The sequence below is a fragment of the Tachyglossus aculeatus genome, chromosome X1, assembly GCF_015852505.1.
Source record: "Tachyglossus aculeatus isolate mTacAcu1 chromosome X1, mTacAcu1.pri, whole genome shotgun sequence".
In the NCBI taxonomy this organism is placed as follows: Eukaryota; Metazoa; Chordata; class Mammalia; order Monotremata; family Tachyglossidae; genus Tachyglossus; species Tachyglossus aculeatus.
In genome coordinates, this window is record NC_052101.1 from 7,257,434 (window position 1) to 7,280,330 (window position 22,897).

At 47.2% G+C, this 22,897-nt stretch overlaps 1 protein-coding gene across 1 annotated transcript in view; it reads left to right on the top strand.

The window, feature by feature from the left end:
* The first annotated feature begins 480 nt into the window (after positions 1 to 480).
* The window catches only part of ALKAL2 (ALK and LTK ligand 2), a 33,979-nt gene continuing 11,562 nt past the window's right edge, over positions 481 to 22,897 (top strand). Inside the window, exons 1-3 of the mRNA XM_038739924.1 lie at positions 481 to 763; positions 3,942 to 3,995; positions 4,085 to 4,165. Of these exons, the coding sequence (XP_038595852.1) occupies positions 490 to 763; positions 3,942 to 3,995; positions 4,085 to 4,165 (409 nt within the window). The 5' untranslated portion in view covers positions 481 to 489. The remainder of the gene's footprint in view (positions 764 to 3,941; positions 3,996 to 4,084; positions 4,166 to 22,897) is intronic.

A 22,897-nucleotide genomic window follows, 5' to 3' on the forward strand; every position in this document is an offset into this window, starting at 1 on the left:
CGTGTGGCCAGGGTCCTCCTCGCCCCCTTCCCCTAGGTGCAACTCTGCTGTGGGCAGGGGAGGGGAGGACCCCTTGCTTCCCAAACTGGGATGGGGTAGGGGGACGTCTGGGTGTGGACCCAGCCCTCTACTTGGGCTGGACGAGCTGCTGTCCCTCCCCGGGGGCCAGGTGGGCCGATGCCACGTGAGCCTGTGGATGGGGCACGTGGGTGTGAAGTAAGGGCGGAGCGAGGGAGGAGGCTTGGCCCCAGAGGGCCCTGGCATTGGTCTGGGAGCATTTGAGTGGACTTTCCTCTCCGGCTCGGCCGTCCCCTCAGCTTCCCCCGCCCCCTTTCCCCATCTCCCTCCTCCTCCTCCTCTTTATCCTCCCTGACCGTCTCCCTCTCCTTTGTCCTTCCCTTCCAGGGCGAGGTGGAGGTTCCCCCCTTCCCTCCCTGCCTGCCCGGGCTTCGGCTAGCTTGGCGACCCTCCCCGGCATTGCCCTCTGCAATGGGCAGCCGGAGGGGGCCGGCGATTCTCGCGCCGCCGCTGCTGCTGCTGCTGCTGCTGCTGCTGACCGCGACCGCCGGCCAGGGCAGGACCCAACCCGGACAGCTTCGGGACAAGCAGACCCTCCTAAACCTGATCATGGAGATCATTCAGCAACTCCAAAAGTACCAGCTGGGCCAGGACGGCAGGTGGCAACTCTTCTCCAAACAGGATTACACTTTGGGCCGAAGGGAAGTCACCGATTACGGGGTCTATCCGGACGAGCAGAGGGTCGGTAAGTCTCCCTTTAAAGTCGTCTTCCTCCTCTACAGTTTCTACGCCAGCGGGGAGGAAGGGGTTGGAGAACCCAAATCCGCGAGGAGAGGCATGGGCCGATTCGGAGATTTCCGAGTCCCGCAGAACGATCTGAATTTGAGCGTTACCGTTGCGTCGAGTTGAAGAGTTAAACGCATTCCCGAATACAGGGTTTTTAGCGGGGGGAGAAAGAGTGAGGCTAGGGAGATCTGTTCATTTGAACAGATGAACAGGATGGCTCAGATGACAGTTTAATAGACAAGTGGCGGTTTAGAAAAACAAGGAGAGACATTTGTTTGCATAGGTGACGGAAAAATAATCCCATTATATCCTCTTCTAAGACACGCGAGTTGTTACCGACGTTATTATTTCCTGAACAGAAACTACCTTTAGAAAAAAAATCATGGAAAATACTCTGAGCCAAGCAGATGCCTGTGAAGAAGAAACGTTTTAGAAGTCTCTTAGAGGGAAACTTTCCCGGGAAGTCTGTCCCACCGGGACCTTCCAAAATAAGTACTTTAGCTCTTTAAGGTTCTTTGGGATGTAATCTGGTCGAACGCGGCAAGGCCGACCTTATTTAGATTCAAGCTACAGGTGAACCAAGACCGGCTTTGGGGGAAATGTCTAAACTCGGGGCTGAATAAAGTTCTGGATGGACATGTTCTCTCAGACGGAATGGAGGAGGGAGCTAAAGAGCCACTTGCAGGCAGAGCATCTGTGGAGAGCTCACCTCTGAGAGCTCACCTCCTCCAGGAGGCCTTCCCAGATTGAGCCCCTTCTTTCCTCTCCCCCTCGTCCCCCTCTCCATCCCCCCGCCTTACCGCCTTCCCCTCCCCACAGCACCTGTATATATGTATATATGGTTGTACATATTTATTACTCTGTTTATTTATTTATTTATTTATTTTACTTGTACATTTCTATCCTACTTATTTTATTTTGTTGGTATGTTTGGTTCTGTTCTCTGTCTCCCCCTTTTAGACTGTGAGCCCACTATCGGGTAGGGACTGTCTCTATGTGATGCCAATTTGTACTTCCCAAGCGCTTAGTACAGTGCTCTGCACATAGTAAGCGCTCAATAAATACGATTGATTGATTGATTGATTGATTGAGAAATGAAGTGTAACGGGTCACCCACGATCCTCCCCGACACGGAGGAGGGGCAGGCAAATGAAAATGATCCAAGTTTCTGGTAGACACAAAAGACGGAGGCGCTGAACTGGGGGAATGAGATGTTTCCTTTCAGGATCCTTAGAATTCCAGGGCGGGGAAACCAAACCTAGAGATGGGAGGGTTAAAATGGGCTTGAGCAGATCACGTCTGGTGATCCGCCAATCGAGGGTATTTGAGCACTTACTTTGTGCAGAGCGTTGTACTACTCACTTGGGAGCGTGCGATAGAGTTAGTCAGCGCCATCCTTGCCATCAAGAAGCCTACAAACTAGAAGCTAAACTAATTACAAGTAGGGAGAAGTGACGGAGTTTAGAGAGATGGCAGGAAGCACTGTGGGGGTAGAGAGAGTTAGTATCCAAGTATTTAGGGCAAGGCCTAGTGGAAAGAGCCCAGGCTGGGGAGTCAGAGGACCTGGGTTCTAATCCTGCACCCCGCCACTTACCTGCTGTGTGGCCTTGGGCAAGTCGCTTCACTTCCTCTGTGCCTCAGTTCCCTCATCTGCAAAATGGGGATTAATACCTGTTCTCCCACCTACTTAGACTGTGCCACGTGGGATTTGAGTACCTTGCTTCTACCCCAGCGCTCAGTATGGCACTTAACAAATGCCACTAGTATTATTATTATCATTATTCCCAGTAAGATTGTAAAGTCTCCGAGGGTAGGGATTTATCTGTTTAGTTGTACTCCCCGCAAGGGCTTGGTATAGTACCCTGCATACTACAAGCACTAAAATATCATTGATTAACCCCTCGCTTCCCCACCCTATTTGCCCCCAACCCTTTATCACTGCCCATGTAGTTGGGTCTGTATCCCTTAAGATTTTGAATACTTACCCCTCCCACAACCCCAAAGCATTTGTGTCCATGTCCTTACACTCTGCCATTTCCCCTAGCTGTGATTTCTTTTGATACCCGTCTCCCCCTCTAGACTAAGTTCCCTGTGAGCAGGGATCATGTCTACTGACTGTTGTATTGTAATAATAATACTAGTAATACTACCAATGGTATTTGTTAAGAGCTTACTGCATGCCAGGCACTGTTCTAAGCGCTAGGGTAGACACAAGATAATCGGGTTGGACACGGTCCCCGTCCCGTGTGGGGCTCACAGTCTTAATCTCCATTTTATGGATGAGGGAACCGAGGCACAGAGAAGTGACTTGCCCAAGGTCACACAGCTGACAAGTGGCGGAGCCGGGATTAGAACCCATGACCTTCTGACTCACTGGGCCACGCTGCTACTCCTGTACTTTCCCAAGCGTTTAGTACAGAGCCCCGCAAACATTAAGCCCTGGATAAATATCACTGATTCATTGATAAAAGCGGGAGTAGAGGGAAGTAAGGTGGGGAGACAGATGAGAGATTAGTCAGGGAATGCCTCCTGGGGGAGATGTGACTTTAGAAGGGCTTTGAAGATGGGGAGGGCGTCGTTCTGCTTTTTCTCAAGATAGGGATCGTGGTACAATTTGTCTTTGGTCCCTCCAGGACTCAAAGTGAAGATGTTGGGAACATTGGACAAAACAAGCAAAGTCCACATCTGGAGGAGAGAAGCGAAGGTCCGATTAAAGAGCGAAAGAAGCAAGCCTTCCCCCAAATTGTGAATACTGCAGGATGCATAGCTCGAAAACAAACTGCAAATGCAGATGATATTTTGAGGTTCAGAGGGGACCGGTTGATGAGTCAAGAGACGTTTCTACGTTCTGGCTCACAGGCACCATCTCTCAGTTTGATGCTGCAGACCTCAAAAACAGTACCCTAGCATCCGGCCCCTAATAGTTATTTTGCTTTTTGATGAGAAACACATCATAGGATGCCGATCGCATTACGGTCGCCTCTGCCCTCCATAAGCCTAGGGTGGCCCGAGTCTGCCCCGATTAGTGGACCTGACTTCCCCCTCGAAAAAAGCGGGGCCCGTTAAGTTCAGTACGTGGGGAAAGGTTTCTCTTGGGTAAGTAATGTGGTTAACACCCTTTCCCTTCTTTCAAACAGAAATTGTCCCTCGAGATCTGAGGATGAAAGACAAGTTTTTAAAACACTTGACCGGTGAGTTTCAGTTGTTGCTTCCAGACTTGGGCTGATTCTTTTGACGCACGCAGAACCCTCATGGCTTGTTCTCTTCTTCCATGTTTCAGGTCCTCTCTATTTTAGTCCAAAATGCAGTAAACACTTTCATAGACTTTATCACAACACCAGAGACTGCACCATCCCAGCATGTAAGTGCCAGCAGCCGTGTGACTTGCTGTTTCGGTACACCAGAGTGAGCTACAGATGGAGTGGTTCTAGAGAATGTACTTTATGTCCTTTGATTTTGACTGAAAGGCGACCTCTCTCCCGTTACTCTTGTTTACTAAGAAACGTTCCTTCATTACTGAGGAGTTAGACACCGTACTGGGGTGGGGATGTCGAAGGAGGGGCTGATGCCGAGAGAGACAGCTAACTGTTGGAACGACGAGCAGAAGGAACGGAGACTCACTGCCACTGAGAGGAATTTAACTAGCAGTTGTGGGGACGGACCCTTTGATTCATCCCTGATTTGTTTATGAATCCTGGAATGATGCCTATGTTTGTATCTGCTTGAAGACGAAAACCAAACAAACGTGAAGAATGAATTACTCCAAGAGAGGCTGCCAAGGGTTATATACTCTAGGGTGTAAATACCAGAGTAGCTGCGCTGATTGATTCCAGGGAGCTTTGCAGACTGTTTCACACTCGCCCGTCTAAAGAGGGCTCTAGTTTGTAACCCCTTTTCCAATCCCATCGCCTCTTCCCGCTGCGGGGATCACCACCCTCCCCACTGCCATAGCTTCCACCTGCTCTCCTTATTATTACTATTACTGCATTTGTTAAGCGCTTCCTACGTGCCAGGCACTGTTCTAAGCGCCGGGGTGGCTACAAGGTAATCCGGTTGGACACAGTCTCTGTCCCACCTAAGGCTCACGGTCTTAACCCCCATTTTACAGATGAGGGCACTGAGGCCCAGAGAAATGAAGTGAGGTGCCCAAGGTCACCCGGCAGATAAGTGGCGGAGCCACGAGTAGAACCCATGACCTAGACCCCAGGATTAGCACTCTCAGGCCCGTGCTCTATCTACTAAGCCATGCTGCTTCCCCGTAATTGTGCTATCTGTTAAGCACTGGGGTAGATGTGAGACTGGTTGGACACACGAAGCTCAGGGTATAAGGTGGGGGACACAGGTATTTCGTCACTGTTTTAAATAATTTTAATAATTATGGTATTTGTTGGGTGCTTACTATGTGCCAAGCACTGTTCTTAGCACTAGGACAATAATAATAATGGCATTTATTAAGCACTTGCTATATGCAAAGCACTGTTCTAAGCGCTGGGGGGGTTACAAGGTGATCAGGTTGTTCCACGGGGGGCTCACAGTCTTAATCCCCATTTTACAGATGAGGGAACTGAGGCCCAGAGAAGTGAAGTGACTTGCCCAAAGTCACACAGCTGACAATTGGCGGAGCCAGGGTTTGAACCCCTGACCTCTGACTCCAAAGCCCGGGCTCTTTCCACTGACCACGCTGCTTCTCTATAATGATGGCATTTATTCATTCATTCATTCATTCAATCGTATTTATTGAGCGCTTACTGTGTGCAGAGCACTGTACTAAGTGCTTGGGAAGTACAAGTTGGCAACATATACAGACGGTCCCCACCCAACAACGGGCTCACAGTCTTAAGCGCTTACTATGTGCAAAGCACTGTTCTAAGCGCCGGGGAGGTTACAAGGTGATCAGGTTGTCCCACAGGTGGTTCACAGGCTTAATCCCCATTTTACAGATGCGGTAACTAAGGCCCAGAGAAGTGAAGTGACTTGCCCAAAGTCACAAAGCTGACAATTGGCAGAGCTGGGATTTGACCCCATAACCTCTGATTCCCAAGCCCGTGCTCTTTCCACTGAGCTACGCTGCTTCCAGGTAATCAGGATGGACGCAGTCTCTGTCCCACGTGGGGCTCACGCTCATGATCCCCATTTTCCAGATGAGGGAACTGAGGCCCAGAGAAGAGCAGGGCCTTGCCCAACATCACACAGCAGACAAGTGGCGGAGCCGAAATTAGAACCCATGTCTTCCGACTCCCAAGCCCGTGCTCTTCTCACTACCAAAGCACCAAGAAGTTGAGAGACTTGTCCAAGGTCACACAGCAGGAAAGCAGGAGAGCGGGGATTAGTACACAGGTCGTCTGTCTCCCAGCCCCTTGCTCTTCCCACTAGGCCCCACTCCTTCTTTTTCCAGAACTGGAGAAGCTCCCATTCTTTGAAACTTCCCAGGGGAACTCTTCCTTTACACCAAATTTCTACTCCGGCAAACGGTGTGTACCGAATGCCCCGCAGTGATCAAATGGTGGGTGGAGATTTAAGCGTGGAACTGCTTAAGAAGGTCTGAGAGAGAAATGCCCTTCATTCATTCAGTCGTATTTATTGAGCGCTTACTGTGTGCGGAGCACTGTACTAAGCGCTTGGGAAGTACAAGTTGGCAACATCTAGAGACGGTCCCTACCCAACAACGAGCTCACGGTCTAGAGGGGGAGACAGACATTAAGACAAATAGATAAAACGATAAATTACAGATATACACAGATAGCTACATATGTGCTGTGGGGAGTCATTCATTCAGTCGTATTTATTGAGCACTTACTGTGTGCGGAGCACTGTACTAAGCGCTTGGGAAGTACAAGTTGGCAACATCTAGAGACGGTCCCTACCCAACAACAAGCTCACGGTCTAGAGGGGGAGACAGACATTAAGACAAATAGATAAAACGATAAATTACAGATATATACAGATAGATACATACGTGCTGTGGGGAGTCATTCATTCAGTCGTATTTATTGGCGCTTACTGTGTGCGGAGCACTGTACTAAGCGCTTGGGAAGTACAAGTTGGAAACATATAGAGACGGTCCCTACCCAACAACAAGCTCACGGTCTAGAGGGGGAGACAGACATTAAGACAAATAGATAAAATGATAAATTACAGATATATACAGATAGCTACATATGTGCTGTGGGGAGTCATTCATTCAGTCGTATTTATTGAGCGCTTACTGTGTGCGGAGCACTGTACTAAGCGCTTGGGAAGTACAAGTTGGAAACATCTAGAGACGGCCCCTACCCAACAACGAGTTCACGGTCTAGCGGGGGAGACAGACATTAAGACAAATAGATAAAACGATAAATTACAGATATATACAGATAGCTACATATGTGCTGTGGGGAGTCATTCATTCAGTCGTATTTATTGAGCGCTTACTGTGTGCGGAGCACTGTACTAAGCGCTTGGGAAGTACAAGTTGGAAGCATCTAGAGACGGTCCCTACCCAACAACAAGTTCACGGTCTAGCGGGGGAGACAGACATTAAGACAAATAGATAAAACGATAAATTACAGATATATACAGATAGCTACATATGTGCTGTGGGGAGTCATTCATTCAGTCGTATTTATTGAGCGCTTACTGTGTGCGGAGCACTGTACCAAGCGCTTGGGAAGTACAAGTTGGAAACATCTAGAGACGGTCCCTACCCAACAACGAGTTCACGGTCTAGCGGGGGAGACAGACATTAAGACAAATAGATAAAACGATAAATTACAGATATATACAGATAGCTACATACGTGCTGTGGGGAGTCATTCATTCAGTCGTATTTATTGAGCGCTTACTGTGTGCGGAGCACTGTACTAAGCGCTTGGGAAGTACAAGTTGGCAACATCTAGAGACGGTCCCTACCCAACAACGAGTTCACGGTCTAGCGGGGGAGACGGACATTAAGACAAATAGATAAAATGATAAATTACAGATATATACAGATAGCTACATATGTGCTGTGGGGAGTCATTCATTCAGTCGTATTTATTGAGCGCTTACTGTGTGCGGAGCACTGTACTAAGCGCTTGGGAAGTACAAGTTGGAAGCATCTAGAGACGGTCCCTACCCAACAACGAGTTCACGGTCTAGCGGGGGAGACAGACATTAAGACAAATAGATAAAACAATAAATTACAGATATATACAGATAGCTACATATGTGCTGTGGGGAGTCATTCATTCAGTCGTATTTATTGAGCGCTTACTGTGTGCGGAGCACTGTACTAAGCGCTTGGGAAGTACAAGTTGGAAACATCTAGAGACGGCCCCTACCCAACAACGAGTTCACGGTCTAGCGGGGGAGACAGACATTAAGACAAATAGATAAAACGATAAATTACAGATATATACAGATAGCTACATACGTGCTGTGGGGAGTCATTCATTCAGTCGTATTTATTGAGCGCTTACTGTGTGCGGAGCACTGTACTAAGCGCTTGGGAAGTACAAGTTGGCAACATCTAGAGACGGCCCCTACCCAACAACGAGTTCACGGTCTAGCGGGGGAGACAGACATTAAGACAAATAGATAAAACGATAAATTACAGATATATACAGATAGCTACATACGTGCTGTGGGGAGTCATTCATTCAGTCGTATTTATTGAGCGCTTACTGTGTGCGGAGCACTGTACTAAGCGCTTGGGAAGTACAAGTTGGCAACATCTAGAGACGGCCCCTACCCAACAACGAGTTCACGGTCTAGCGGGGGAGACAGACATTAAGACAAATAGATAAAACGATAAATTACAGATATATACAGATAGCTACATATGTGCTGTGGGGAGTCATTCATTCAGTCGTATTTATTGAGCGCTTACTGTGTGCGGAGCACTGTACTAAGCGCTTGGGAAGTACAAGTTGGCAACATCTAGAGACGGTCCCTACCCAACAACGAGTTCACGGTCTAGCGGGGGAGACAGACATTAAGACAAATAGATAAAACGAGAAATTACAGATATATACAGATAGCTACATACGTGCTGTGGGGAGTCATTCATTCAGTCGTATTTATTGAGCGCTTACTGTGTGCGGAGCACTGTACTAAGCGCTTGGGAAGTACAAGTTGGCAACATCTAGAGACGGTCCCTACCCAACAACGAGTTCACGGTCTAGCGGGGGAGACAGACATTAAGACAAATAGATAAAACGATAAATTACAGATATATACAGATAGCTACATACGTGCTGTGGGGAGTCATTCATTCAGTCGTATTTATTGAGCGCTTACTGTGTGCGGAGCACTGTACTAAGCGCTTGGGAAGTACAAGTTGGCAACATCTAGAGACGGTCCCTACCCAACAACGAGTTCACGGTCTAGCGGGGGAGACAGACATTAAGACAAATAGATAAAACGATAAATTACAGATATATACAGATAGCTACATACGTGCTGTGGGGAGTCATTCATTCAGTCGTATTTATTGAGCGCTTACTGTGTGCGGAGCACTGTACTAAGCGCTTGGGAAGTACAAGTTGGCAACATCTAGAGACGGTCCCTACCCAACAACGAGTTCACGGTCTAGCGGGGGAGACAGACATTAAGACAAATAGATGAAACGATAAATAACAGAGTTGGGGGTTGGAGCCCCACATTGGGCAGGGACTGTGTCCAACCTGGTTATCTTATACCTACCCCAGCACTTTTAGCACAATGGTTGACACAGACTAATCGCTTGACAAACTCAGTCAGACAGTCAGTTGTACTTATTGAGCGCTTCCTGGGTGCAGAGCACTACTAAGCCCTGGAGAGAGTACGCTATGACAAACATAATCCCTGCCCACAATGAATCTAGAGTGCAGGGGGGAGATAGACATTAGTATAAATAAATAAATGGCAGATATGTGCCGTGGGGCTGCGATGGGGATCAGGGTGACGAAGAAGGGAGTGGAAGAAGAGGAAAAAGAGGGCTTAGTCAGGGAAGGCTTCTGGGAGGAGATGGGCCTTCAATAAGGCTTTGAAGCGGGGAGAGTAAATGCCCACCAGAAAAGAAGAGGGGGGGGAATTCCACGCCACAGGCAAGACGTGGGCGAGAGGTCGGCAGTGAGATAGACGGGATGGAGGTACCGTGAAAAGGTTGGCATTTAGAGGAGCGAAGTGTGGGGGCCGGGTTGTAGTAGGAGAATAGCGAGGTGATGTAGGAGGGGGCAAGGGGATCGGGTGATTTAAAGCCAGTGGTAATTCCATTATTACTATCAGCACTGTCGTCCAAGAGTCGTTGAATCGTACATACCAGGGAGTGGCCCAGCCTCATGGACTCATGGAGTTGACATCAGAAAGTAGAATTTGACCCTGAGTCCCACAGCAGAAATCATTCCTTTAACCGGGGTGGGAAGTAGGAATTGTGGTGGTGGGGGGGAGGAGGCAGAAGGGGGGATGATGACATGGGGTGGTCCTGGTTGGGGGGAGGGGGTATAAGGGGTGGCAACCAGAGGCAGCCAGAGCAGGACAAGGCAGGGGCTGGAGGAAGGGCGCAGAATCCCTCTCTGGTCAATAATTAATAATAATGATAATTGTTGTATTTGTTAAGCTCTTACTATGTGCCAAGCACTGTTCTAAGCACCGGGGCATACAAGGAAATCAGGTTGTCACACATGGGGCTCACAATCTAATCCCCATTTTACAGATGAGAGAACTGAGGCCCAGAGAAGTTAAGTGGCGTGCCCAAAGTCACACAGCTGACAAGTGGTGGAGCCGGGATTAGAACCCATAATCAGGCCAGGTCCCCAGGTGGAGGTGGATTGGTTAGAAGGGCTTTAGAGGAGCCCTGACCCCCAAACCCGTGCTCTTTCCACTCAGCCCCGCTGCTTCTCAATAATAATAATTACGGTACTTGTTAAGTGCTTACTATGTGCCAGGCACTGTTCTAAGCGCTGGGGTAGATACAAGTCAGGTTGCGCACAGTCCCTGTCCCACGTGGGGGCTCGCGCTTTTAACCCCCATTTTACAGATGAGGTCACTGAGGCCCAGAGAAGCGAAAGGACTTGCCCAAGGTCACCCAACAGACACGTGGCGGAGCTGGGATTAGAACCCATGACCTTCTGACTGCCAAGCCTGGGCTCTATCGACTGAGCCAGGCTGCTTCTCCGTCCTGGTCTGGGCCCCTAAGGACACGGCCACTGTCACAAGCCCCCTCTCCCTCTCCACCCTCCCGGGCCCCTGCTGCCACCATGGGAAAGAATAAAGATGAAACTATGAGGGGCCTCCCGGTAGTAGTAACAATAATAACAGCATGCCTCAATGGAAAGAGAGCTTGGGCTTTGGAGTCAGCGGTCATGGGTTCAAATCCCGGCTCCGCCAATTGTCAGCTGTGTGACTTTGAGCGAGTCACTTCACTTCTCTGGGCCTCAGTTCGCTCATCTGTAAAATGAGGATGAAGACTGTGAGCCCCCCATGGGACAACCTCATCACCTTGTAACCTCCCCAGTGCTTAGAACAGTGCTTGGCACATAGTAAGCGCTTAATAAATGCCATTATTATTATTATTATTATAATGATATGATAGTATTTCTTACACGCTTACTGCGGCACTGTTCTAAGCACTGGGGTAGATACCAGATCATCTGATTGGACAAAGTTTCCATCCCACTTGGGGCTCACGGTCTTAATCCCCATTTTACAGATGAGGTAACTGAGGTAAGGGGAAGTGAAGTGGCTTGCCCAAGGTCACGCAACAGAAAAGTGATTGAGGAAATGCTCATGTGACTCACAAGTCTCCCAGTAGGAATAATAATAGTAATGACGATAATAATAATAATAATGATGGCATTTATTAAGCGCTTACTATGTGCAAAGCACTGTCCTAAGCGCTGGGGGGATACAAGGTGATGAGGTGGGGCTCACAGTCTTCATCCCCATTTTACAGATGAGGTAACTGAGGCACAGAGAAGTTAAGTGACTTGCCCAAAGTCACACAGCTGACGAGTGGCGGAGCCGGGATTTGAACCCATGACCTCTGACTCCAAAGACGATGATGGTGTTTCCTAAACGCTTACTGTGGCACTGTTTTAAGCACTGGGGAAAAGACAAGATCATTAGAGAAGCAGCGTGGCTCGGTGGAAAGAACCCGGGCTTGGGAGTCAGAGGTCATGGGTTCTAATCCCGGCTCTGCCAATTGTCAGCTGTGTGACTTTGGGCAAATCACTTCACTTCTCTGGGTCTCAGTTCCCTCATCTGGAAAATGGGGGTGACGACTGTGAGCCCCACGTGGGACAATCTTGATTACCTTGTATCCCCCCCCCAGCACTAAGAACAGTGTTTGGAACATAGTAAGCGCTTAAGAAATACCAATAGTATTATTATTATTAGATTGTACACAGTCCCTGTCCCATATGGGGCTCACGGTCTTAATCCCCATTTTAAAGATGAGGTAACTGAGGCACAGAGAAATGAAGTGACTTGCCCAAGGTCACTCAGCAGACAAGTAAGTGAGGAAGAGCCTGTGTGGCTCACAAGCCTCCCAGTGACAAGTGAAGAGAAGCCTATAATAATATTGATGGTATTTAAGCGCTTACTATGTGCAAAGCACTGTTCTAAGTGCAGATAGTGATGGTATTCGTTAAGTGCTTACTATGTGCCAAGCACTGTTCCAAGCGCTGGGGTAGATACAAGGTAATTAGGTTGTCCCAAGTGGGGCTCACGGTCTTAAACCCCATTTTATAGATGACATAACTGAGGCACAGAGAAGTGAAGTGATTTGCTCGAAGTCACACAGCTGACAAGTGGCAGAGCCGGCCTATGTGGCTCGTGAGTCCCTATTCATTCAATCCTATCTATTAAGCACTTACTGTGTGCAGAGCACTGTACTAAGCACTTGGGAAAGAACAGTACCACAATAAACAGTGACAATCCCCGCCCACATCGAGCTCACAGTTAGACAATACTGCCAGAGTGGCTTAATTCTGTAGGCTTTTTGTTTGACTTTAAGAACCTAGAACGAGATTTATTGAGCGTCTTTTGGGTGTAAAGCACAGGACTAGATTGTAAACTCCTTATGGACCGTTATTGTATCTACCAAATCTCTAGCACTCTCACAAGAGAGTTGTGGGCAGGGAATGCGTCTGTCATATGTACTCTCCCAAGCGCTTAGTACAGTACTCTGTAAGCAGCTGTTAAGCATCACTGATAGTCTCTGAGGGCTAAGAACTTGAACCAAGCACTTGGGTAAGTACAACTGAAGCACAGCATATGTTCCCTGCCTACAAGAAACTTGTAATCTACCATTTTTGCTGTTATTAGTAAGAATTATTATAATTGCGGTATCTATTAAGTATTGCTGGAATAGGATTCATTCATTCAGTCATATTTATTGAGCGCTGTGTGCACAGCAGTGTACTAAGCGTTTAGGAAGTACAAGTTGGCAAAATATAATGACGGTCCCTACCCAACAACGGGCTATAATCCCGTCAGAGTCCCTGTCCCTCAAAGTGTCGGAGGGAGAACAGGCATATTTTATGGTCATTTTGCAGGTGAGGAAACTGAGGCCCAAAGAGAGTAAATAATAATAATAATAATAATAATACTGGCATTTGTTCATTCAATTCATTCAATCGTATTTATTGAGCGCTTACTGTGTGCAGAGCACTGTACTAAGCGCTTGGGAAGTATAAGCTGGCAACATATACAGACGGTCCCTACCGAACAGTGGGCTCACAGTCTAGAGGCGCTTACAATGTGCAAAGCACTGTTCTAAGTGCTGGGGAGGGGAAACAAGGTAATGAGGTTGTCCCATGTGGGGCTCACAGTCTTAATCCCCATTTTACAGATGAGGTAAATGAGGCTCAGAGAAGTTAAGTGACTTACCCAAGCTCACACAGCAGACATGTGGCGGAGCCGGGATTCGAACCTATGATCTCTGACTCCAAAGCCCGTGCTCTTTCCACTGAGCCACGCTGCTTCTCTAAATGACTTGCCCAAGGTCACACAGCAGGGAAGTGATGGAGCTGGGATTACAATCCCGGTCTACTGACTCGCAGGTCCTCGGATTCGTTTTGGGCAGGGAATGTGTTGGCTATACCATTACATAGTACCCTCCCAAGCACTTACTACAGTGCTCGGCACACAGTAAGCGCTCAATAAATGACTGACTTACTGACTGTGAACCCCAAGTGGGACATGGACTGTGTCCAACCTGATTAACTTGTATCTACTCCAGAGCTGAGTAATAATAATAATAATGTTGGTACTTGTTAAGCGCTTACTATGTGCAAAGCACTGTTCTAAGCACTGGGGAGGTTACAAGGTGATCAGGTTGTCCCACGGGGGGCTCACAGTCTTAATCCCCATTTTACAGATGAGGGAACTGAGAGAAGTGAAGTGACTTGCCCAAAGTCACCCGGCTGACAGTTGGCGGGGCCGGGATTGGAACCCATGACCCAAGCCCGGGCTCTTTCCACTGAGCCACGCTGCTTCTCGACAGTTCCTGGTGTACGGTCGTGGAGGGCAGGGAATGGGTCTATCGTACCCTCCCGAGCGCTTTGTACAGAGCTCTGCATGCTATAAGCACTCAGTAAATCATCATCATCATCATCATCAATCGTATTTATTGAGCGCTTACTATGTGCAGAGCACTGTACTAAGCGCTTGGGAAGTACAAGTTGGCAACACATAAATACGAGCCCTCCCTCTGCCCATCCGCCAAGCTAGCTCTCTTCCTCCCTTCAAGGCCCTGCTGAGAGCTCACCTCCTCCAGGAGGCCTTCCCAGACTGAGCCCCTTCCTTCCTCTCCCCCTCGTCCCCCTCTCCATCCCCCCCATCTTACCTCCTTCCCTTCCCCACAGCACCTGTAAATATGTATATATGTTTGTACATATTTTTTACTCAATTTATTTATTTATTTTATTTGTACATATCTATTCTATTCATTTTATTTTGTTAGTATGTTTGGTTTTGTTCTCTGTCTCCCCCTTTTAGACTGTGAGCCCGCTGTTGGGTAGGGACTGTCTCTATATGTTGCCAATTTGGACTTCCCAAGCGCTTAGTACAGTGCTCTGCACATAGTAAGCGCTCAATAAATACGACTGATGATGACGATGATGTAGTAAGTGCTTGACAGATACCGTAAAAAAAAAAAAAAATGCAGACACTTTCCTATTGCTTTGGCATTGAAGACTAGAAAGAGCTTGGACACAGCCTTTCCTTGATTTGCATGCTTGCGTTTCTAGGGTCCCTTCGCAGTCTCGGCTACAGGAGGGACAGTCACGCAGAGGCCTGTCATCATCATCATCATCATCATCAATCGTATTTATTGAGCGCTTACTATGTGCAGGGCACTGTACTAAGCGCTTGGGAAGTACAAATTGGCAACATATAGGGACAGTCCCTACCCAACAGTGGGCTCACAGTCCTAGCTTGGCCAGTGGCTAGCGAGTGCAAGGCCACCGGCTACAAGTCAAAACTCCCCCGTGCTGGGCAGCAGCGACATGGGAGAGAGTCGAGGGGGGAGACTTTAATAAGTTTACCGCGAGGAAGGGGGCAAGGGTAAACCACTTTGGGATTTTTACCAAGGAAACTCCCTGGATAACGCTAACAGAACAATCTGCAGATGGAGGTGGGGCGTTCTGGGAGAGATGTGCCCGTGGAGTGGCTATGAAACAATTTAAGCGCTGTGAGGATTTCCCCCAATTAGCGTTCTATTTTGAAGGCTTAAAGAGCCTTCTGTTTCGATCGCATAAATATTCTAAAACCGTTTTCAAATGTAAATGCTTTGCCCTCAGAATAACATAATAATAATTATGTTGCCAATTTGTACTTCCCAAGCGCTTAGTGTAGTGCTCTGCACACAGTAAGCGCTCAATAAATACGATTGATGATGATGATGATAATAACAGCTATGCTCTTTGAACAACCTTGCAGCACGGCCTCGGTGGATAGAGCACGGGCCTAGGATACATTAGGACCTGGGTTCCAATTCCAGCTTTGCCCCATGCCTGCTGTGTGACCGTGGGCAAGTCCCTTCACTTCTCTGAGCCTCCATTACTCCATCTGTAAAATGAGGATTTTAGAGCTAACTACCTGTGAGGATTTCCCCCAATTAGCGTTCTATTTTGAAGGCTAAAGAGCCTTCTGTTTTGATCGTATAAATATTCTAAAACCGTTTTCAAATGTAAATGCTTTGCCCTCATAATAACTATGCTCTTTGAACAACCTTGCAGCACGGCTTGGTGGATCGAGCACGGGCCTAGGATACATTAGGACCTGGGTTCTAATTCCAGCTTTGCCACATGCCTGCTGTGTGACCGTGGGCAAGTCCCTTCACTTCTCTGAGCCTCCATTACTCCATCTGTAAAATGAGGATTTTAGAGCTAACTACCTGTGAGGATTTCCCCCAATTAGCGTTCTATTTTGAAGGCTAAAGAGCCTTCTGTTTTGATCGCATAAATATTCTAAAACCGTTTTCAAATGTAAATGCTTTGCCCTCATAATAACAACTATGGTCTTCGAACAACCTTGCAGCACGGCTTGGTGGATCGAGCATGGGCCTAGGATACATTAGGACCTGGGTTCTAATTCCGACTTTGCCACATCAATCAATCGTATTTATTGAGCGCTTACTGTGTGCAGAGCACTGTACTAAGCGCTTATGTCTGCTGTGTGACCATGGGCAAGTCACTTCACTTCTCTAAGCCTCCATTACTCCATCTGTAAAATGAGGATTGAGCACCCTGGGGGCCAGGGACTGTGTCCAACCCGATTACCTTGTATCTACCCCAGCGCTTAGAACAGTTCTTGGCACATAGTAGGTGCTTAACAAGTACCATAATTATTTTTATTGTGGTCGAGAAGGAGCCCCTTTCCTTTAATGGCTTGTTCGAGGTCAGAGTGAGCTAATGGCAGGTTAAAATGATCATTTATTCCGGGGCACCCAGGAAAGGCATGCTGAGAAGTCAAAGGAGTTGCCTTCTGTTGGTACTATCAGCCATGATTCTCTTAGTCCTTGGGGAGCGAGCGGGGGGACTGTTGTGGACGCAAGGCTACTCTCCTTATTGAATTCTAGCCCATGAGCTACCAAGTAGTCACCTGACTACCCGAGCTATTTGTCATCTCATGATTAGAATGGAATGTATCAACTAGCCAAGCCTCAACTATTGGGTTTCTAGAATCATCAATCATCAATCGTATTTACTGAGCGCTTACTGTGTGCAGAGCACTGTACTAAGCGCTTGGGAAGTACAGATTGGCAACATATAGAGACAGTCCCTACCCAACAGTGGGGAATACCAGGGGAACAAGCCTATTAGGTGTTTATGCCAAACTCAGGAAAACCAAACCAATCCAAATCCAACGCAGCTCGATGACAAAGAAAAGACGGAAGTTTCAGGGCTAGCGGACAGAGCACAGGACCGACGATCAAGGAGACGTGGGTTCAAATTCTGGCTTCGCCACTTGCCTGGATGAATCTCTTAACTACTCTCTGATCCTTGTTTCCTCATCTGTAAAATGAGAATTCAGCACCTGTTCCCCCTCCCACCTTTAGCCTGTGGGTCCATGCGGGACAAGGACTGTGCCCAATTTGATTATCCTGTATCTCTACCACAGCGGTTAGCACAGTACTTGCCACATAGCAAATGTTTAATAAATAGCACGCGACATTATTATTTCAGTAGATTTCCCCTGTTCCTTCCATCCCTCGCTCTGATGCCCCCAACATACAACATAACGAACCACAGGTGTCCTAAAAAAAAAAAATAATAGTGTCTTGAATGCCAAAGAATACAGTGAGAAGCAGCATGGCCTAGTGGATGGGACACAGGCCTGAAAGTCGGAAGGACCTGGGCTCTGATCCCAGCTCAGCCGCTTGTCTTGCTGTGTGACCTTGGGCAAGTCACTTCACTGTGCCTCAGTTACCTCATCTGTAAAATGGAGATTAAGACTGTGAGCGCCATAGGGCATATGGATTGGGTCCAACCTGAGTAGCTTGTATCTGCCCCGGCGCTTAGTACAGTGCATGGCAAATAGTAAGCACGTGTCCAATACTATAAAAAAATGCTTTGTACTCGGCACTTTGGAAAGACGAGAGCACCAGGTGTGTTCCATGACCACAAAAGGCTCATCATCATCATCATCATCATCAATCGTATTTATTGAGCGCTTACTGTGTGCAGAGCACTGGACTAAGCGCTTGGGAAGTACAAGTTGGCAACATAGAGACAGTTCCGACCCAACAGTGGGCTCACAGTCTAAAAGGGGGAGACAGAGAACAAAACCAAACATACTAACAAAATAAAATAGAATAGATATGTACAAGTAAAATAAACAGAGTAATAAATATGTACAGAAACTCATTCATTCATTCATTCAATCGTATTTATTGAGCGCTTACTTTGTGCAGAGCACTGTACTAAGCGCTTGGGAAGTACAAGTTGGCAACATATAGGGACGGTCCCTACCCAACAATGGGCTTACAGTCTATGATACAGGATAATGCAACCTAGTCGTTTTTTCAAATGAAATCATTCTAATTGGAATTCTCCTTATCATGGTAAACATCTTCTTGTAAATATATCAATCACCCGATTCCAAATTACGCTCTTGGTTTCTTATTCTCAATGACTACTTCATGCTCTGACAGGGGATACCTGATAAAAACAGTGTTACAAAAAGTGGAATCAGAATGAATACTGGAACACAGAACTGCCGGTAAAAATATACAGAAGAGCTGAGAATGGGTATCAGTAATGGTGATGATTTTTTAAGGGCTTACTATGTGCCAGGCACTGTACTAAGCGCTGGGATGGATGCAAGCAAATCGAGCTGGACAGTCCCTGTCCCACGTGAGGCTCATTCTCAATCCCCATTTTTCAGATAACAATAATAATGATGGCATTTATTCATTCATTTCATTCAATCGTATTTATTGAGCGCTTACTGTGTGCAGAGCACTGGACTAAGCGCTTGGGAAGTACAAGTTGGCAGACGGTATTAAATGCTTACTATGAGCAAAGCACTGTTCTAAGTGCTGGGGAGGTTACAAGGTGATCAGGTTGTCCCACAGGGGGTTCACAGTGTTCATCCCCATTTTACAGATGAGGGAACTGAGTCTCAGAGAAGCCAAGTGACTTGCCCAAGGTCACACAACAGACAAGTGGCGGAGCCGGAATTGGGACCCGTGTCCTTCTGGCTCCCAGGCCTGGGGTCTATCTGCTACGCCACGCTGCCTCTCTTAGAGAAATACCCAAGTGCCAGATATAGCTTTTGGAGCGATACAACTCGGACCGTTGGGGATAAATCGGGGAAGCCACCCTGGAGGAGGTGGGGTTTGAGGAGCGTTCCCTTCTGGTCATCATCATCATCATCATCAATCGTATTTATTGAGCGCTTACTATGTGCAGAGCACTGTACTAAGCGCTTGGGAAGTACAAACTGGCAACATAGAGAGACAGTCCCTACCCAACAGTGGGCTCACAGTCTAAAAGATAATGGCATTTGTTAAGTGCTTACTATGTGCGAAGCACTGTTCTAAGCGCTGGGAGGGATACAAGGTGATCAGGTTGTCCCACGTGGGGCCCACAGTCTTCATCCCCATTTTCCAGATGAGGGAACTGAGGCTCAGAGGAGTTAAGTGACTTGCCCAAGGTCACACAGCAGACGTGCGGGGGAGCCGGGATTCGAACCCGTGACCTCTGACTCCCAAGCCCGGGCTCTTCCCGCTGAGCCGCGCTGCCTCTCTAACAGGTAGAGACGGTCCCTACAGCGTGGCTCGGTGGGAAGAGTCCGGGCTTGGGAGTCAGGGGTCACGGGTTCAAATCCCAGCTCCGCCACTTGTCGGCTGTGTGACTTTGGGCAGGTCACTTCACTTCTCTGGGCCTCAGTTACCTCACCTGTAAAATGGGGATGAAGACTGTGGGCCCCACGTGGGACAACCTGATCACTATGTAGCCTCCAGCGCTTAAAACAGTGCACATAGTAAGCGCTTAACAAATGCCATTATTATTGTTATTATTACCTGGTTACGGCCCTCCGAAACGGCGGATTTGGGAAAGCCTGAACTGCACTGCTTCCAAACTCCTGCCACCCAGAGAGTTAGAGCGACAGCGCCTGTTTATTTAAAGGGAATGTAGATTTTTTTCCTGTCACAGCAGCCGACACTGCTAAAGTGCAGACTGCTCCTGGGAGCTCAGTAAGTCTCCCCCATAGTCCGGAACAGACTGGCTGGAGGGGGAAAGCTGATTCGGGGGGGGGGCAGAGGGCAGTTTAGCGAGTAATTTTAAATGTAATCATTCTTCCTTCTTCTTTTCAAACCATTCTTGTACTTCCCAAGCACTTAGTACAGTGCTCTGCACACAGAAAACGCTCAATAAATACGATTGATGATGATGATCTTCCCTTCGGGCCCTTCTGGGTGGAAGGGCCCCGAAGTTGGATCTGACAGCTTTAGAAAGTCGTCTTAAAATACCAACTCAGACACGCTTCCTCCTGCCACGGGGAGGGTTTTCCACTAGAAATTTGGGCAGCGTGCCCTAGGCGATCAGAGCCCACGCCTGGGAGCCAGAAAGACCTGGGTTCTAATCCCTGCTCTGCTTCTTGTCTGCTGTGGGATCCTGGGCAAGTCACTTCATTTCTCTGTGCTTCGGTTCCCTCATCTGTAAAATGGGGATGAAGACTGTGAGCCCCATGTAGGACAGGGAGTGTGTCCAACCCAATTACCTTGTCTCTACCCCAGCATATAAATAATAATAATGGCATTTATTAAGCGCTTACTATGTGCAAAGCACTGTTCCAAGCGCTGGAGAGGTTACAAGGTGATCAGGTTGTCCCACGGGGGGCTCACAGTCTTCATCCCCATTTTACAGATGAGGGAACTGAGGCACAGAGAAGTTAAGTGACTTGAGATGACAATTGGCAGAGCCGGGGTTTGAACCCATGACTTCTGAGTCCAAAGCCCGGGCTCTTTCCACTGACCACGCTGCTTCTCTATAATGATGGCATTTATTAAGCGCTTATTATGTGCAAAGCACTGTTCTAAGCACTGGGGAGGTTACAAGGTGAACAGGTTGTCCCATGGGGAGCTCACAGTCTTCATCCCCATTTTACAGATGAGGTAACTGAGGCACAGAGAAGTTAAGTGACTTGTCCAAAATCACACAGCTGACAAGCGGCGGAGCCGGTATTTGAACCCATGACCTCTGACTCCAAAGCCCGTGCTCTTTCCACTGAGCCACGCTGCTTCTTATAAAGACTTAACGAATACCATAATAATAATAATATTAGATCATTGTTAGGGAATATGACCACTAGGGCCTGTTTGGAATCATCTGTGTGCTATAATAATAATAATAATAATAATAATGGCATTTATTAAGTGCTTACTATGTGCAAAGCACTGTTCTAAGCGCTGGGGAGGTTACAAGGTGATAAGGTTGTCCCACGGGGGGCTCACAGTCTTCATCCCCATTTTACAGATGAGGTAACTGAGGCCCAGAGAAGTGAAGTGACTTGCCCAAAGTCACCCAGCTGACAATTGGTGGAGCCAGGATTTGAACCCATGACCTCTGACGCCAAAGCCCGGGCTTTTTCCACTGAGCCACTCTGCTTCTCATATATATAAAGACTTAACAAATACCACAATAATAATAATAATATTAGATCAATGTTAGGGAATATGACCACTATGGCCTGTTTGGAATCATCTGTGTGATATGGTGTTGGAAGAAATGGTTTGTGTGTGCGTGTGTGTGTGTGCATCCTTGGACGTGGTGAGTACCACAATGTGAGTTTTCCTCCATGTGGGTTCTTGGAACACAAGCCCACGCTCCAAAAGAATGGAGGGAATGGAAGGCTATAAGACGTAAGCTCGCTGCGGACAGGGAACGTGCCTGTTTTTTGTTATACTGTACTCTCCTAAGCGCTCAGTACAGTGCTTTGCACCCAGTAAGTGCTCAATGAATACGACTGAACAAATAATGAATCAGCTGCTCTAATACACGGTCAGCATTCCTTTTTCCATCTGCTCACGTCTATAAATCGGACTGCTGTGGACAACCATCTGAGGTTTTTTTCTGAGCTTGGGGGTGTCGCACCGCTCAGTAAACAGTCACATAGTATGTTTTTAAAAATGTGAATGATAAACCAAGGATACTTTGTATATACATATCCCTTCACACTTTGAGGAGCTCAAAGTGTTTTATGATTAGTGCGGTGGCATGGATTATTACTCAGTTTCTCCAATATGGGAAAACTGCGAGATGAAAGGATTTGCCCTAAATAATACAACACAGAGCCAAGAATTCATGTCACATGACTTGCAGACCGGTGTTTTACGAATTGGATCAGCTGTCTCTCAGGAAAGCCTAAAATAAGCTTGAAGGCTCCATGTTTTTTAAAATACACTTTCACTGGCAAAGGACTGGACATACTTGAAACAATAGCTTTTTTCTTTTTACTCTACAATTGGTTTGGAGACATTCATGACCCCATAAATTAATAGCTGCAGATTCCTGTTCATTGGTAAACTTTTTCCCAGGCATTTAATTCCACCGGAATTGCCACGTTTTCCCCGCAAAATTCTCTAAGAGAACATTCAGTGATATTTTTGTCACAGTGAAAAGGTGAAAATTCCCCTATCAGTTTCAGGTAAAATAACGACAATCACCATCATCAACATGGTCATCTTCATCAGTGGTATTTACTGAGTTCCTACTAAGACTGTGAGCCCGTTGTTTGGTAGGGACCGTCTCTATATGTTGCCATGTTCTTCACAAGCGCTTAGTACAGTACTCTGCACACAGTAAGCACTCAATAAATAAGACTGAATGACTGAATGAATGTGCATAACAGTGTACTAAGCTTTTGGGAGAGTACAACAGAGTCGGCAGACACAGTAAGCGCTCAATAAATAAGACTGAATGACTGAATGAATGAATGTGCATAACTGTGTACTAAGCTCTTGGGAGAGTACAACAGAGTCGGCAGACACATTCCCTGCCCACAATGAGCTTAAATAAAACTTAAAAAAATAGACATTCACTAATATTTATTATATATCTATGATGTGCTAAGGGATGGGGTTGACACAATCCCTGTTGCACAAGGGGCTTACATCTCCCTTATCCCCATTTAACTGTTGAGG